At 37.4% G+C, this 19,187-nt stretch overlaps 1 protein-coding gene across 2 annotated transcripts in view; it reads left to right on the top strand.

The window, feature by feature from the left end:
• DOK6 (docking protein 6) overlaps positions 1–19,187 on the top strand; it is a 436,008-nt gene that overhangs the window by 313,133 nt on the left and 103,688 nt on the right. The window contains exon 6 of one of the 2 annotated variants that reach the window (XM_005586482.5): positions 16,622–16,760. In XM_005586482.5, the coding sequence (XP_005586539.1) occupies positions 16,622–16,760 (139 nt within the window). Of the gene's footprint in view, positions 1–6,687; positions 7,317–16,621; positions 16,761–19,187 lie in introns of those variants that run through there. The other variant, XM_074022240.1, reaches the window with a different exon arrangement.

Here is a 19,187-nt window from a genome sequence, read left to right as displayed (position 1 = left end):
CCAAGGGTCACTTCCAGGGTTTTTATGGATTTGGAATATTATGATAACTGATGGGAAACTGAAACCTCCTTCAAAAAAGATGCGGTGTTATTTCAAACCTCTTTTCAATGGAAATCTTAATTCCATATTACAAAACAGAAATCATCTGTTTGTGTCTATGTGTCACTTTTGATCACTGTTTGAAGAGCTTTGATATTCTTAATACATTCTTCAGGGAGGAAAAGGATGCTAATACTATTCATATTTACACTTTTGAACTTTTAGTTCATATTTATAAGAGAGGGTATTATCCCAGTAAGTTATTATTCTTATCTTCAAATGAGTGCTTTCAAATAGCCTAGCAATTCCTCATTGGTGTGGGGGACATCCTCATTAAGTGTAAGCCTACTGTTTCAGCCTGGACACGTTTTTCCTTTGATCTAGAACTAGAAGGACATTAATGACCAAGTTTTAGAGACAGCTACTATATTCCTTTCCCCAAAATGTCCATCATTTTGGTGCCTGTCTCAGAGGCTTAGAGAAGTCAGCTTCCCGGGGCAAAGCACCCAGACAGACAAGACAAGGAAGGACAGAGAATAGATATCAGGGCAGTCAAGGTCAGTCAAGGTCACAAGTTATTCGCACAACCCTGAATATAAACCTCTGTCTATGGAAACTGAAATCCAGTATGCTTTTGTTCAACTCTGCAATTTAAATTGTAAATTAGATTTTCTTTGTCATGTGTTTGCATTAACAGCAAAATACTTCATATCTCTAAAGTTAAATTCAGTCATATTTATGTTAATTTAAAATATTAATAATCAGCATCAAAATCGAAAATAACAGCCCAGGATCCTGAGGAAATAGATAGCATTCCTTTATCTACTAGTCAGATTGGTTTAAAATGAACCCTGCAATAATTCAAAAATACTAAAGAAATTAGAAATATTCTCTAAAAGAAATTGTTTTCTTACTCTTTGTGCTAAGGAAAATTAATGCTTTAAAAAGAACCCCAGAGAAAAATAAAGTCAGCCAAATCCAAAATCAGAAACTAAGCCTTTATTTATTCCAATCCTAATCAACTATAAATATTTTTATACTGCATTTCTATTAAATATGCCTAAAGCTGACAACAGGTATAGAAATGGGTTATTTCGCCTGCAGTTCTAACTACATCATTTGCATGCTCTGCTGCACTAAATGTAATAAAACTTGTTCTAGGTGGAAGATAGCACAGCCCCTGAGAACAAGAATGAATTCAAAAAGGCAACATTACTAGAGCTCTATAATCAACACCTTCCACTGCACAAGAAGCAGGTTGAGAAATGACCTTTACATAAGCTAGTGAAATAGCAAAGCGATTTTTCTTCCCTTCTCCAGTGTTGTCTGTGTTGGTGAAAGCACGGGCAGATTTCCTCTGTGGAAAGCTGCCACTTTACGAGGGGAAGCAGTTTTTCACAGGCGAACTCTGATGGGGACAATTGCTAGTTCGATAGAACACACACGCTCGGGTATGATTGGGCCTGTCAGGGGTATTGTGGGCCACAGTCTAAGAACAGGAAACACCATCTCTAAACATAGAAAATGCAACACCACTGGGGAAGGCGGCAGAGGCCAATGATCCTCTAAAGCACAGCAGGAAAATATTTGCAAAGGAGGATGTTTTAGCCCTCTAGGCAGTGTAGGGCTCCTGTGAAACCATTGCTCATAATCACACGATAATATCTTTTATTTCACGGTGCCTGACAGTGTTCAAAAGGTGTTCCTATTTTGATCCTCATAGCAACCCTCTAAGGTGTGAAAGGCAAGTCGTTTTAGAGATGGGCAGCCACAGACTTGGAGGTCAGGTGACTTTTCCAAGGCATCCAAGCTGAGCCCAGGGCCTGTCGATTCCTCATCAGTGTTTCTCCCCAGGATGCCACCTGCCTTCAGAAGGCAGTGTTTGAACTTTGCAGGGTATCCTTTTCCACTGCTCTGTGCATTCTGGGGCACCGCAACCTTGTAAGCCTGGTCTCAAAACCTTTACTTATTTGACCTAATATTCATTGAAAAGAAACACAGGAGATTTGCTTTTTAATTCTCTCATTTTCTACCTTGCTAATTCCATCTTCCCCCTTCATTTTGTAGGAATGCTTCATGAAAACAGCGAGAGAGATCATTGGGAATTGAAATGTGTAATCAATCCCTGGAAGGAAAAAATTGTGGAATTATATAAGATAATTTTGTAGCTCAAGTACTTAATATCATAGACAACAGAGCAATACAAAACTTTGTGATGGTTTCTATAATTCATCCTTACATACAAGAATAAATGAAACCCTGTAGCTATTACTTTAGATATTGCCTAGCAGCAGACAAATCTTTTGTTCATAGAGAAGATAACATTGAAAATGAACATTTCATGGAGCTTTAACAACTAGCAAAGCTGAAAGAAATATTTTTCACTGAGATTGCTTTGATCCATGATAGGTATTTACAATATGCAGCCAAAGGCTTTGACCATTAAGAAAAATAAAATAAAATATATAGTGCTTGAATTCCCATTAGGTCTCAAGGGTAAAAGAGTAAATTTCTCTCAACAACTTTCCTTATGGCATTTTTATCCCATTCTTTATAACACTTGGTGCTAGGTTGAGAAAAGTAGAAGATATTCCAGTACGCCCCACCTTCTTTACACTTTCACAGAATTTCATCTCAAGCTGGGACAGGAGCTGGAGAGGGAGTGAGGCAGCCAGCTCATTCTGTCTTCTCCCCCCATCTTACATCACTGCTCAAAGAAGCGGGTGTTTGGAGTTCAGAGCGGATCCAGTTGTTAAAATACCTAACGTGAGGCACTTAGACCAGCTCTCTCCAAGATTATATGGAATGCTAAGTTGCTCTTGTCTGCTACTGACGAGTGCTGTCTCCTTTCCTTCTCCTGACCCACCAGGACTCTGATGTTGTTATGAAGCCCAGTGACTTGTAAAACCAACATTGTAATGGCTTTTACTTCTAAACCTCTGAAATTACCCTTTCCAGAAAACCAACTCTTTCTGTATAAATACTTCTCAGTTATGTACATGATTCATTCATTTCTACCATGAGCCCCTGAATTCTCCTGAAGGTGTTAATAACTGAAAGTATTTTTGGAAATATGAAATGACTTTATTTGGGTCCAGTCATGGAGATGTGGTGATCTGGAGGTGGCAGACAGAGAATAAACTATTCCAAAGAAGCGTCAGAATCTTACTCATTCGGGCAGCTTTCCCCAATCACCACCTGTCAGCCTGCAGTCACATACTTGGCTGGACAGAGTACCTTGCATGCAACAAGGGACGGATCAACGTTTGTTGAATGAGAACAAGCTGATGAGAATTGGGTCCTGTGAGAAGGTTTTCTGCAGCCCTTAGTTCTTTCCTCATGTTCAAAAGAATAGGAAACTACCCTGGGCTTGCTCTAAAAGTAGTAGTTTGAAACTTAAATATGCAGAAATCACCTAAAGTGTGTTTTTATTTTTATTAGTTTTTAAATATGTATTTATTTATTGAGACACAGTCTCACTCTGTCACCCTGCCCGGAGTGCAGTGGCATGATCTCGGCTCACATTGCAGCCTCTGCCTCTCGGGTTCAAGCAATTCTCATGCCTCAGCCTCCCGAGTAGGTGGGACTATCAGTGTGAGCCACCACATCCAGCTAATTTTTGTATTTTTAGTAGAGACAGAGTTTCACCATGTTGGCCAAGCTGGTCTCGAACTCTTGACCTCAGGTGATCTGCCCGCCTCAGCCTCCCAAAGTGCTGAGATTACAGGCGTGAGCCACCCCGCCCACCCCTGAAGTGTATTTAAAAAATACTCAGTACCCATTATCAGAAAGCTATGGAATCTAAATATATGAAAGAAAGTGCGCCTTGCATCAGGCAAAACCAAATGGAGAGCTAACAATGGAGGAAGAGGCTGTGCACCCTCGCGCTAAGGACCCATCATCTTCCTTTGCTTCTCTTTCACAATTGAACTTATCTCGCCGGTGGTTACTCCTGTGTCTTATAGATGAAATCACTGAGCGGGGAGAATTTGATTCTCTCACCAGCCGGCAGCTTAAGTTATCAGGGAAATGCAGTCGGTACACCCAGCCAGAAGTGTGGGCAGCATGGAGAGGGACGTCTAGAATATCCCATGAGGATAAGACTTTGAAAATCATTTTTATAAGTTTAACTTTGTTTCCTCTGCTAGTTCGGATCTTCACTCTCCCTCCTTCTTGCTTCTTTGGCCTTTTACTGTCTTCAGATTATAACTAGCTTGTTCACTGAATGCTCTTGTTTGAATCATCACTCTGGACTCAATCCTTGTTGATTTTTATCACCATTTGACTACTGACCTTTCCCATTCATCTTTTTTGTTCTTTAATCTTTTATTTGCTACTCTTTCTCACCCCATACCGTTCCTCCGGTTTCCGGCTAAGCATTAATCTCGTTGGGGAGAATATTGTTAGCCTCCAAATTCAAAACTCTCAATGTCGCGTGTGAATGACCACAGCAGAAAGGAGCCCAGTGCCTAAATATGCCTTGTCCTAGTGACCTCGCTTTATTGTTGGACTCTTAGCCCATTTGGACTGCTATCAAAATACCATAAATGGGGTGGCCTATAAACAAATTATATATATACACACACACACACACACATACACACACACATATGTATGTGTATATATGTGTATATATATGTATGTATATATACATTAGATATTTTGTGTGTGTATGTGTATATATATATTTTACACCCCTCCGCCCCCCAGTTCTTGAGGCTGAGAGGCCTAAGATCAAGATGCCACCAAGATTTGATGTCTGGTGGGAGGCCCACTCCTCCCAGGTGGTGGTCTCATGCTTTGTCCTCACATGGTAGAAGGGCAAACAAGCTCCTTTGGGCCTCTTTTTGTTATCTTTTTAAAAAAAAATTAAGACAGAGTCTCACTCTGTCAACCAGGCTGGAGTGCATGGCACCATCGTTCGCTCACTGCAGCCTTGACCTCTTGGCCTCAAGCAATCCTCCCACTTCAGCCTCCCGAGTAGCTGGGGCTACAGGTGGATGCTGCCATGCCTGGCTAAGTTTTGTTATTTCTTTGTAGCAACAAGGTCCCACTACATGGTCCAGACTGATCTCAGACTACTGGGCTCAAGCAATCCTCTTGCCTTGGCCTCCCAAAGTGCTTGGTTAACAGGCATGAGCCACTGCACCAGGCCTGGGTCTCTTTCATAAGGGCACGAATCCCATTCATGAGAGCTTTGCCCTCATGACCTAATTACCTCCCCCAAAGGCCATCCCTCTCACTACCATCACATCAAGAATAGGGTTTCAACACATGAGTTTGGGGGAACACAAACATTCAGGCCATGGCAGACTGCTTTTTGAATTGACTGAAATCTAAGTCAATGGAGCATGTTCTGGCACATATCACTCTATATGCTCAACATTTAAAAATACATTTTTAATTTTGGCTTTTTGGGTATGGCTTTCTGACAATGAAAAGAGCCTCTTTAGTGATAATATGAATCAAAATAAAATATATTTAGTTCATTCCATACCCCCCAAGTGATTATAGAAGCCAGGAATGAAGTCATGGAAGAATTAGATGTGTGGGCAGAAACTTAGAAAAAATATTTTCCCCAAATTTAGGGAGAGACTGTAAATCTGGCCTGATGACTATATAAATGTGCGACCACAATAAATGAAACCTTTTGCCAATTAATTTTCATAGACAAGGGAGTGAAAGTTTTCCTATTTGAAATTGCAGATGCTTTACAACTGTAGCAGGTTCAAGAATTTAACACAACCTGATGCAGTTAAGTGTGAATTCTTTGTTTCTCATTGAATGTTTCTCAGGAACCCCTTCTCGCTGGGAAGTGGGTAATAGCTATTTCAGATCACCCCTTTCAGATGACTCACACCTTGGTGATACTATTTTCTGCCCCTTCTTCCTAGTTTCATGTAGTTTGATGTTGAAACACACAAAAATCTTACATGACCTTATGGAATAAAAGGAACCCTTGATTCAAGCCTCGTGTGGTCTGGTCTGTTCCAGGCTGGCATCTGCTGTAATAAATATAACTGAACTGATTTGGGCTTTGCAGATGCGCTGTCACTCCCCACTGAAACCCCTGATCCTGGCCAGTTTCCTCGTTCCTAGATTTCTCACACCCTGCTCTTCGACTCCAGTCCTCCACGTTGGAATTTTTGGATGCCCTGCAGCCAGATGTAGGCAATGGGGAGTCAGGAGTGTAGCCTTTAGCTCACCTATCTAGAGACCAATTTATTTCACATTCCTGCATTCTCCAGAGTGTTCACTCAGATAACAGACATCGGGATATACAAGTCTCACCCAATGCTTTCTAACTTTTTTTCTCACAGTCACCCAGGTCCTGATGGAACAAGGTTGCCTCTTAAATCATATTCTAATCTCCCTCTAGCTCTGATTTATAGCAAAGCTGACTTAATCATCTAGATTTGGCTTTTACAAATTCATCAAAGTCTGCCTGGCTAGTGACTCAAATCTCACTCTGAATCTCAGAAATGAAATGTTGACTTATTTCTTTTGCTGTAATAATACTTTCCATGGCAAATTAGGGGAAAATGTCCACAACAATTTCTCAGTGGAGAAAAGTCCTTAGTATACTGAAAAAAAAAAAAAAAGTAAAGTCATTGCAGTACAGTAACTTCCTGCTCTCCTTTACCCAAGTTCTGCTGTGTCTGCAGCTGTTTGTGGAAGAGAAGAGGTCTCCTTGGATCTGCTGGCCAGCATTTTTCTTATCTTCTCAACTACAAGCTGGTTCAGAGAGTGAAAGTCTACCTGGATCTCAGGAGAAAGATAACTTAAAGAGCAATGTCTATAGTGATGCAAACACAAAAACAGAAGAAAATTCTTCATTTAAAAGGCATTTTTTCTTTATTATTTGATATCTCAAGCACCACCATGATTTGTGCGACATCAAGGACAGCACCTGCAATGCATCCCACTCATCCTACTCACCCCTCACCTGAGCTCCCCAGGGTCAGAATCAGATTTCCATGGGCTCAGAAGAGGGCTGGAGAAGTCAGAAGACAAAGATATACAAGCTGTGTTAATTAGGAAGCCTCTAGAGAAACAGACCAATATAATATACATATACATATGTTATACATATACACACATATGCACACATATATAATGCACATATATACATGTACAGACATACACACTAACACACAGACAACATACAAGTACTAAATACAGGTCAATTCACTTCAAAGATCCTGTATTTTGTGGTTTAAACCTGGCTTTGTTATTTCATTTCTTTATTCTATTAAAGGACTCAAGTTTTGTATTGTTTCTGCTTTTTTACCATTACCTGAATTAGCATCAATTAAGAAATTATTTTGCCTTTATTATAACTGTCCCAATTGTTCTTTTCTACCAACGTGTTTGTCTTTTTAGCAAAAAGTGAAGGTTTTATTTTCAAAACATTAACTGAAAAATCAGCTTGACCAGACTTTACTGTTTTTTCTTTCACAGTTAGAATCACGAAGTCTAACAGGAGGTGGGAAACTATCTCAATTCCATTCCCAAAATGAGGTAGATGGGCACCAGTAAGAAATGAGGATTAGGAGCAACTCTGTGCATGTTGGTTGAGACTCCAACCAACCGAAGAATAGGAATTGGCTGTCACCGAAGTGAAAAATACACTCTGCCAAGGGAAATTCCCACACACAATCTGTTCAAATACCAAATCTGGATATATGCCCCCAAATATGAGGGCAAATGAAAATGTGAAAATGGGATCTAGGAAGCAAACAAACAAGATAGGTAAAAAGATGTCATTCTCAAATTTAAAACTTTTAGAGCCACTCCAATTCTTTATTGTAAAATCTAATAAAGATTCTTCTTTTTGAAGGTCTTTAAAGGTCAAAGAAGGAAGCCATAAGAAGAAATAAGAACAAAATAAACATATGTTAAGATGATGGGAAGGACAAATATGACAAGGTTTTTCAGAAAGCTTAGAGAAAGGATAAATCAATATGTAAGGAAAAGAGGGAAGATAATAAGATCCAGCCAAGTAAAAAGCTAAAACTGGAGTCAAGGCAACAGTTAGGAATGCTCCTGTTTTTCCAGCCACCAAGCAGCCTGCTCTGACTTCTACAGGATCCTGGGTGGAAACCCACCACCCTGTCTCAAACACCAACATCCCCTTTCGTGGACTCAGTTGCCAGCCTCTATAGGTTTTATTTTCCTCCCTATCTACTTGTGATAAGTCTAGTTGGGAAAAAGTCATGTGAAAATAAAGATAACGAGATATTAGAAGTACTATAATACAGATTTATACTTAATTCAGCAGGAGAAACAGAAGATATTGGTCCATTCCTAAACTAGAATTCATTAGTATGAACCATGATGAGCCTAACATTGTGTAACTAAGAAGATCAAAGATATCAAGGAATAATACAAACTGATTGCTACTTTTATTTGATAGGGAGATACGTACTCTACTTCTTAGCATCTACATTGAAGGTGATTCAAGCTATCTAATTCACTAACATTTTCAATGAAGATTATTTTAAGAAATACAATTTAATGTGTTAAAATGAAGTTAAAAATTTAAGGTTGAAAATCCACTAAGCTGAAATGAACATTTGATGTTTGAAATTATAAAACGTCTAGGTAATTGTATTTGAAATTCTTTAATGTTTGAACCTTATATAGATTCATTTTGTTCATGATTTCAGTAAATTTTATTTCTATTTCAAAAGAAATTAAAAATTGGTAGCTTAGGCAGGATGTGATGGCTAACACCTGTAATCTCAGCACTTTGGGAGGCCGAGGTGAGAGAATCTCCTGAGCCCAGGAGTTTGAGGCCAGCCTGAGTAAGAGAGGCCCTAGCTCTACAATAAATATATCAAAATACAATGTTAAAAATTAAAAAAAATTGAGTAGATCAAACATATGCCTACATCTTTTATAATACCAGTCGGTATTTGCTCTGAGTATCTTAGAATGATTTGTGTTTTGTGGTTTTACTGGGTAGCTTGTTTTGATAAAGTACTATATTTTTTTAGTTGGCATTATCAGTGATCTGTCAACTGAAACTCTCTAGAGAAAACACAATAAGGATAATAAATTCAGAAGTTCTTAATCTCTAAGTTTATATAATCATGTACTCAGTTTTTAAATAAAAAGTTAAATGCATATGTATGAGAATATAATTCATAATAATTATGTTTTTAAAAATATGATTTTAAAAAATATTACATCTTCCATTGAAAAAATATGGTTATCTCTGAAAATCTAATCTAATATAGTACCTGACAAGTAGACAAGTGGGTGGTGCCCAAAAATATGTTGACAAATGAATATAACCTGAGAAGAAAAGTCAATCCTTAGTCAAATCAAATCCAGTCTTACATTTACTTTCTATTTGGCTATGATACTTTGTCTTCTATAGTCAGTTGAAATGCTGAAAGGATCTTTCACATGATTAAAAAATTATCTTAACTATATTTAAAGCAAAAGAGGAATACAAATATAATTTTAAACCCTGATTACATGCTCTTTTTGCTCTGAAGAAATATAATTCTTATTTTTAGGTTCCCCTCAAAATGGTGAAAAAGAGCATAACTCTTCTCTAATGCAGAGACTAAATAACTATTAAAATTTGAGACAAACTAAAAACTGTCCCAATCGTAACATGGCAGTTAAATTCATGTTAAAAGGAAAGTCTACTTCATAAATGACAGAATTCAAGTTTCTGCTTGTCTTTTGTTATTAGCTCTTCACCACAAAACTAGGTGTGAGTATAGATCAGTAGCTGCTCCATGTGATACATTCAGATGCCCTCAAACAAGTTTAAAATAGAAGAAGTCTATACCAGCTGGGAACATAAGAACGTATCACTTCTGTGTATTTAACTGTTTTATCTACTCCATTCGGAAAAGTACACTACCACCAAGGGACCATTCAAAAACAATGTTTCTTTTTTAATTTTTCTTTTTTTTCCTATCAGAAACTATAAAAATCAATACTTTTTATGTAGCCATTATATTGATAATTTTCATTTCCTTGGGTCAACAAACATTTAAGATATACACGAGGGGCTTTTTGTGATTAACATTGGGAGTTAAAAATGTTAAAATTCCTAATTGCCAGGGAATATCTGATAACTTTACAATAAAGCCTCCAGGAGATATGTATACAGGGCAAATATAAAATCTGTAAATCTTTTAAAATTTTTTTCCCCATTAAATCCTTATTAACCTGTAACTATATAATAAGGATAATGGTAATAATTTGTGATCATATACTGAGGTAATTAAGGTCTTATGAGTTACATCACATCTTTACATGTTGGGTTTTTTTATTCTGAATTTTTGAGGCATAAAGTAAATAGAAGAGTACCTTATATGTATATATTTTCAAATATTTACTAAAGCCAAACTCCAGAGTGTTCAGGGAGACTCAACTAGTCATCTTATTGAGTTAAAGAAAAAAAAAAAAAAGAAAGAGCAAGAAAAAAATAGAATAGGGTAAAATGAAAACTTTGAAAAGATGTGAAAAGATAGATTTTAACTAATGTGACTATAATTGTGTCATCAGAGTACACAGGTGGAGGAGTTGTAGAGTTTAGGCACAAATGTGTATCTTAGATATGGTTTAATGTTAGCTCTTTCATTTAAAAGCTGAATTTTAGAGAGGGTTAAATGGCATTTCACAAAGCTAGTTGGCAGTAGAATCCAGACTAAAACCAAGATTTCCTTGTAGGCATATTTAGTCCGTTCTCACACCGCTATGAAGAAGTATCCAAGACTGGGTAATTTAAGAAAAGAGGTTTACTTGACTCACAGTTCGTAACAGGCTTAACAGGAAACATAGCTGGGAGGCCTCTGGAAACTTACAATCATGGCAGAAGGGGAAATAAGCGTGTTACTATGGTGGAGCAGGATAGAGAGGCATGGCAGTGTCAGCCTGTACTACCAGCTACTCAGGAGGCTGAGGTGGGCAGATCACTTGATCCCAGGAGTTCAAGGCTGCATTGAGCTATAATCATGCCTCTGTACTCCAGCCTGGGTGATAGAGCAAGACGTTGTCTCTATGAAAAAAAAAATTTACTGTAAATAAATCTATAACTTTTCCTTATTTTATCATTCATGTAAAGATTAGTGAAAATGTTCCTTCTATACTTAAACCCCATCTATTTCACTTTTCCCCAACAACAATTTTTGTACATACTTCCAGAGTTTAGTGTATGCACATGCAAAGATGCATATACATTCTTCCCATGCATTTTTTACATTGATATAAAATTGTATTTATTGTGTACAACCTGATATTTTGAAGTACACAAACATGCGGAATGATTAAATCTAGCTAGTTAACATAAGCATTACCCTCACATAGTGTCCATGGTGAGAACACTTATCCACCCTCTTTACATTTTTAAGTATACAATATATTTTTATTAACTATAGTCACTACCATTGAACAATAGATCTCTTGAACTTGTTCCTATTTAACTGAAATTTTGTCCCACACTTTTACACAAATATTAGCACACTCCACATATTACTTTCACCTGAAAAAGTTACTTTTCGTAATTTTCATCGAGTTCTTTGAGCATTAAAAAAGTTAATGTGTGTAAACCCTGAAACAATGTAACTTATTCTACACTGACTACTACTATTTATTACAACTACTACTGAAGTAGTTGAATTTCTAAAATATGTTGCTAGATGAAACAAGAGAAATTAATGTTTTGAGTTTCCATCTTGTTTTTGTCTTATCTTAATGATTTCTATTATTTTTAAAAAGTATTTTCACAGGCAGATTCATCTATCTTTTCTTCTGTGACTTTATTTGAATCCTCACTTGAAATCCCTTCTCCTTTGAGTTCATATAGAAATTCTTTGATATTTTATGGTGCTTTTTTCCCCCATTTGCTTTCTCTGGAATTTCTATCAATGGAGGAAGAAACATGGATTCAAAATTTTCCCAAATGGCTACCATTCAACAGTTTGTTGAAGAGGTCAGCTTTCCCTAACTGATCTGAGACTCTACTTTGACCATATATTTAACTATTATATGAACTGGGTCTATTTCTTGACTTTCTGTATTGTTGCTTTACTGACTTTTCTGTACTGTTTTTCACAAACTGCTTGTCCATTTTGCCCAGTTTCTTAGATCAAAGTCTGACTCAGAGTAACCAATCTTTTTATAGCAGAAAAAAAAAAAAAGTAAAATTCTAGCATTGTTAAGTGACAATAAAGATTAAACTGTTAACAGAATAAAAGTGTTAATTGGTTTTAACTGCTCTGTGGAAAAGCTGTGCTTTGAAGAATTTCATTATGTTCTATAATTAAACATTAAATTTTAAATACTGAACAGAAATACCACTGGGTTTTTAGGAACATGCTCCTTACTCTACCCCATTACTGAAAGTTTAAAATTTCTGTGTTCAAGGAGAATATTTGGTTATTAAATATGTATACAATATTGTAAAACTTAGTGAGAATGAAATTATACAGCTGTGAAGATGGACAAAACTGCCAGATGTCAACTAATTCATCTGTAGCAAAGTTTTATCTAGAGACCCACAAAAAATTATCTTAAAGTGTCTACACTTAAAGTAAAATGTCTCCATAATTTTTGACTTGGTAAATTTATTTCACACATCATGTGGGAAGAAAGAGTGGCATTTCAAAGTCACGCCTTCATAGAGAGCCAAGTTTGAGAGTTAGACAAGAAAAAAGGGGCGTGGTCTAGTAGTTCAATGCTAGGAATTTTTTCTCCAGAATATTCCTCCATGCACCATGTTAGGGCTGATTCTGCCCTTGAAAGCAACTAAGAGAACGATGAATAGTGGAACACCTCCTTTGGAGTTCAGTTTCCTTCATTTATATACATCCACATGATCCCTGGTTATTTTTTATTTACCAGAACATAACAGAGATAAGTCTGACAAGTACCGTTGTTTCAAGTGATTCTGGATGTGAGTGGCGAGACTGGATAAAGAGGATATTCTCTTAGATTCCATAGTGACAGACATTTAGGGAAAAGACCAGGAATTTTACATTCCTACTACATAAAACATATTGACTCCTTAGCACATGCTGGCAGTGTCAGCTGGAAGGGTTCCCAAGGCCACCCTTCCAAGCTTGATAATCCTCTAGAAGATTCACAAGACTCAGAAAAACACATTATGCTCACAGTTTGTATCACCACAGTGAGAAATAAGATTAAAATCAGCCAAGGGAAAAGTCACAAGGGATAAAAGACCAGGAGAGTCCAGGCAAAAGCTTCCAAGGCCCCTCCCAGTGGGGTTGCATGGGGACACCCTTAATTCTCCCAGCAATGACGTGTGACAACACATGCAGTGCCGTAAACCAGAGAAGTTCCCCTGAGCCTCGATGTCCAAGGTTTTTATTGGGGGTCAGTCATGTAGGCATGCAGCACCCCCAGGACTGACTCAGCTACGCAGGCTCCAGGCTGCAGCAGACTGAAAACAGGCATTCCTGCTGGGCTGTCCTTTGTTGGGATTAATGTATCTGGTCAAGTGGGTACAGCATGGCCCAAGGTCTCAGACTTACAGAAACAGGTAGAGTATTCCAAAGGTCCCAGAGATCATATCCCAGAAGCCAGCCATAGGCCCATCCTAAAAATAGGAATGAAGAATGTGCAGGGTTGGAATAACCAACTGGGGACTGCTACATTAACCCTTTACTGCCCACTATCACATACATTACTTCATTTAATTTTTAAAACTGAAATTCTTGGTGATTTTATAGGTGAGAAGTTAATAGGTAAAATAACTGGCTCAGATTAATCCCTAATTGTCCTCATGGCCCTATACTTCTCTCCCTGGTAGCACATATCACAGTAAGTTTGTGATTCTTGCTGGCCTTTCCCCACTACTCAAAAGCCTCAGAAGCAATAGGACATATGTATTTTTCCCTCCTATTCAAGTCTCAGGCCCCAAATGGTGCCTAGATTATAGTAGCTACTTGAAAATTATATGATAAAATTTATATGACAGCCTAGAACATTGTGGTTGAAATTGGTGCCCTAGTCTTTTGAGTCCTATATTGTTATAATTTCCCTATCACAATATCAAACAAAAAAGAATTCTGGAAACAAGTGTGCCAGTTCTATTTACCTCTTAGAATTTGTGAGGCCCTAGAATATTCCTCAGAGCTGAAAGAAACCTTAGAGATTATCCAACACTATTTTAGATAAGAAAAAACATTCATTTTGTACAAAGTCATTGTTAGATATAAAGAGATTACATTTGCAACTGTCTACAGATAATAGAATTCTAGTTTGAAGTCACGATAAATATGTCATCCATATTTTCCCTGTTTCACAAAATAAATGCAATTGAGGAATGTGCATCTTGTCGGCAAGGGAGTTGGGGGTTGAAATGTAACTAACACCTCTGTTTTAGTTTTTCCCAAGTTAAGGAAATGATTCTTTGGGTTCATTTGCCCTTTTTGATACGTTTCTAATATTAGTTTTATATATCAGTCTTCAAAAAGCTGTGCAAATGCAGCTTCTAATGTGTCCTCCTGTGGGTCTCACGTGTCATCTCCCACTCCTTTTCAATGAAATGGTGGCCTGTGGAGAAGGTTCTGGAGTCATCATTATCAAATATAATGTGCATGTGAGTCACCTGGGGGTGTGTTAAATGCAGATTTAGATTTGACGGTCTGGACAAGCTCCCAGGGGGCAGATGCTGCTGATCCGTGGACCATGCTTTGAGGAGCAAGTCAAATGCCATCTAAATTGTTTCCTCTTTCTCCTAATTATATTCTGTAGTATTGGCTTGTTACCACAAGACTGTTTAGACAGATATGAAACAGTCTATCTGTTCCCTAACAGCCCGAAAAGAACACATTTTAAACAAGGGAAACCTAGGGTATTAGTCCATTTTCATACTCCTAGGAAGAAATACCCAAGACTGGGTAATTTACAAAGGAAGGAGGTTTAATTGGCTTAGTTGCACATGGCTGTGGAGGCCTCAGGAAACTTACCATCATGGTGGAAGGTGAAAAGGAAGCAAGGACCTTCACATGGTGGCAGGCGAGAGAAGAGCAAAGGAGGAATTTCCAAACATTCTGATTCCAAAACCATCAGATCTCGTGAGAACTCAGTATCAGGAGAGCAGCATGGATGAAACCGCCCAATCACTTCCCTCCCCCTCCACATGTGAGGATTACAGGTCCCTCCCTGGACACATGGGAATTACAATTTGGGATGAGATTTGGGTGGGGACGCAGAGCCAAACCATATCACCTAGCCCATTTATTCCAACATGGCTGACAAAAATCATAAACTTGACCTTCACTGAAGAAACAGCATCTTCTACCTAAAGTTTCTTTGCTTTTTATGCTATTTGAAATGCCTTAGTTCATGATCAAAGGATGAAGTTTACAGTAGTTTTTACTTCAGAGACAAAAATCCCTCCTGTAAACGGGCAAGCTCCTGCGCGGGGCAGAGTTAAATCCCAGGAAGTGGACAAGCACTCAACCTTTACATCTTAATGACTGAGTGTGAAATAACAATCTGTGCCTCCATTATCTCATTTCCAAAGGCTAATAAGCACTGTTTTTCAGATGACTATGAAAAAGCTCAACCTCAAACAAGATGCACTCACTACTTATCAATGGTTTGTTGCTGATGCTCCTTACTCTGAATCAACAAAGGAAGCTCATTTGTTTCACTTTGTGAAAACTCTTCATTTTTTCCCCCAGACTTTCCATTTCACGCTGTGTGAATTTTATTAAGATCTCTTTCAGAGAAGCTAAGTGCTGGCTCTATAGGGCCCTAAGGGATCACAGTTGCAGCCTCTGTAATGTCGGGAGCCTCTTGAGACATTTCTATTGAAAAACTCCTTGGAGAATCAGAGAAGAATCTAAAATCTTTTTGGTGCTCAAAGTTTTCCTCATGAATATTTTTATGTTATAACTTGAAAATTGCTTGATGTTGTAACCTGAAAAATCAACACAGAAATCCAGTTAATAGCCAATATCCAAATATTAGCATATTGATATTGGGTGGGTCTTTCTGAAAACTTTCTTAAAAGCTAGCTTAAAATATTATTTTCCATTTTAGAGTTAGCCTTTGTTAATAAAACTTACCTATAATCCTATTGAATAACAACTTGTTAGTGGAATTTTCCCAATGTTTTAAAAAAGTAATTCTAATTAGTTGAAAAAGAATTTGCATTGATTTTTCCCTGAATTGACAAGAATTTTATTATATGCTCTCAGAAATGACAAAACTGCATAACAGTTTGTCCATAATAGTCTATATCATAATGGCAGATAAAAATACTGTAATTCATTTGTTTTTAATCTTTAAATATTGGAAAGCACCCACTGTCATTATCTAAATCATTTTGTTCCTTTACACTGTTGTGAATGCTTCCTTTTTAGACATCCAAATATACATGGATTTTTATTTTAAGTTGCATTTTCATGTACCATTTAAAGATACATTTTTTGGTTCGTTTGCTTATGGCTGAATCAGCCTCACTAACTCCTGTGGAGGTCAGGAGGAGGAGGCACAAGGGTAAGGGTTTTGTCTACGTGGAAAACTGTTACGTACTTGAACACATGGAGACCCATCTCTTTCCCTATCTCTGTTCTCACAGAATGTGTGACACAGGAGAAGGACTATTCACTTTTCAAACGAGGGAAGGAGAAATGATCTATCAGAAGGTCCATTCTGCAACATTGGCCATAGCTGAGCAACATGAAAGATTAATGCTAGAAATGGAGCAGAAGGCCCGGGTAAGGCCCCTTCCTTGGTAACCTATCAGCTTGAAAATGAATGTCACTGGGGTCTGATGTACACCATGTATGTGTGGGGCCATTCATGTCAGCGCCTGGGTGTTCACCCTGCCCTGATCCTGAGGGCTTACCCTACCTTCTCACCTAATATCCTACTCAATATGTCACAGAAGAAGTTATTTGTGGACACCAAGTGTGAGCCCTGCACTTCTGGCATATACCTATGTAAGATCTGTTGCCTTGGATGTCAGAGTGGAGTGCATAATGAAATAAGCAATGCTGCCTGCATGTCCCCACATACGGTTGGATCATCAGATTTAAATATGGGTTCAAAATAACTAGGAAAATTAAGTTCTTACCAGAAAGGGTTCCACTTTTTTTTTTTTAATCTTTATTTTTATCCTATATGCTCTAAAACTTCTAGCTTTTTCTGTATATGTAATAAAATGTTTGCAGAAGGAGTTTATGCTAGTTGACAACAGAATAATTTGTTTATCATCTCATCCTGGAACTGTAGTCCAGTTTTAGGATCATGCTAAAAAATCATCTAGTAAAGAATCTAAAAGTAGTAAATTTTATTAATATGACAAGCTGAAAAATAATTATAAGCTTTATCACTAATTTGCTTGAAAAGCAAACAATGAAATGACTATTGATTATAATCTTAAGAGCATTATTTTCTCTAGGATTTATGAAGATGCATCTGAGTTAATCTATAGAAGGACAGGTGGTATTTGGGAAGCATCTATAATTCTCTTTGTGAAACATCAATAAGTCTATTCTAATTTAAAGACAATGAAGTTTTTATATTACTATTTTAGTTTTATCTCCAAAATTCTATGAAATATTTAAGTATAAAATAAAAATTTTTAAAAGAAAACAGTAGCTTAAATGATATTTTATTCTTAATGCACTTCTAATTTTCTCAATCCTATATTTCTCTCTCCATCTGAGGTATGGTTAAAAAGAGCCCTCCTAACACCTCAGGAGGGAAAGGGCATCACAGGACATTGGACTGCCCATGGAAATGAAAGAGTAGCTTGAGCATTTGTAGGATGATTAAGATGAGACTGTGGGATTGACTGAAGAATCATCAATTAGAGAGGGCTAGTAAAACTTAAATCTTCTAGAAAGATTTGGGTAAACTTTAAACCATTGTAACAATTATCTAAATGTGATGCTTTTCTAGTGATTAAAATCAAGTGGAAAAATATATCAAATTTCAAATTATTTCAGAGTCATGCATATTGATCATCAGCCCATATTTTCAATCTGCTGGTGCTTGTTTTCAACAAAAATTAACCATGGGGTTAACCATGATGTCACTTGCTATTAGTTAACCTCTATACTTCTTTATAGTTGTTTTAAACAAGCAAAAGCTCAGAGTGATTTAAGTTATATTTTAATGATGGGAATTCCAAGAACTCTTTCACATACCGTAATTATCTGCCATAAAGAAGAATACCCCATTGAGGCTCTGGGCTTGCATCCCACCACCACCACTTACTGGCTGTGTCATCTTGGGCAAGTTATTTAACTCTGGTTTTCCTTTATCTGTAACAAGGGCATGTAATTGTTCTACTCATTTGGTTGTTAGTTTCTGTGCATTCATCTATATAAAGTGCTTACAATCAGACCAAGCACATAGAAGTACCATGAAAGCGTTCATTATGGATGAGGGTGATGTCCGACTGACATTGAATAACAAGAGTTGCTATTATGGCTACATAATATCCTTCACACTCTTTCAAGTATTTCTAACAATGTTGTGCCAAAATATTTGCTAAACAAAACTTGATTCACTTTTGTTGTTGATGTTGTATGTTTCTCATTGTCCTGTGCCACTGAGAAGCAAGTCAAAGGACTGGAGTCAAGTAATTGCTGTTAATGGCTCAGATGAGATAAGGGATCCAGTCACTGTAACCGCAGGCAGTCTAAAACTAGGGTGTACACCACAGACGTGGGTACCGACATCAGTGCTGAGACAGACAGAAGACAATGCAACAAACATTTAAACAGCAGGCTCAGCAAGGCTCAACAGAGAAACTTTCTAGAAATTACAAAACCAGAGAATCCATCACTCAGCGCATACATGTCGATAGAGTGGTTTAATTCAGAAATAATTTCACAACTATGCTTTCCTCTGCAGGTTAACACTAGTAAGAATTACTCTACGGCTAATTTGTCCTTCAGAGTAAACTGAACTAATCCTTTTCCAAGTGCAAGCTGCTTCAAGTTCATAAATGCCTCAATTTCCAAAATACTACAACCAAAAGCAAAGTTTTCCAGTTCTCCCAGATACTTTTTTTTTTTTTTAATATAGATACCACCTCACCATGCACAAAACTTTTCTTTGTTGCTGTTGTTTTTTTGAGACAGAGTCTCGCTCTGTCACCCAGGCCGGAGTGCAGTGGTGTGAACACAACT

This window comes from Macaca fascicularis, chromosome 18 (assembly GCF_037993035.2).
Source record: "Macaca fascicularis isolate 582-1 chromosome 18, T2T-MFA8v1.1".
NCBI lineage: Eukaryota > Metazoa > Chordata > Mammalia > Primates > Cercopithecidae > Macaca > Macaca fascicularis.
Note: the sequence above shows the minus strand (reverse complement) of the source record. Positions and strands in the feature narration are given on the sequence as shown.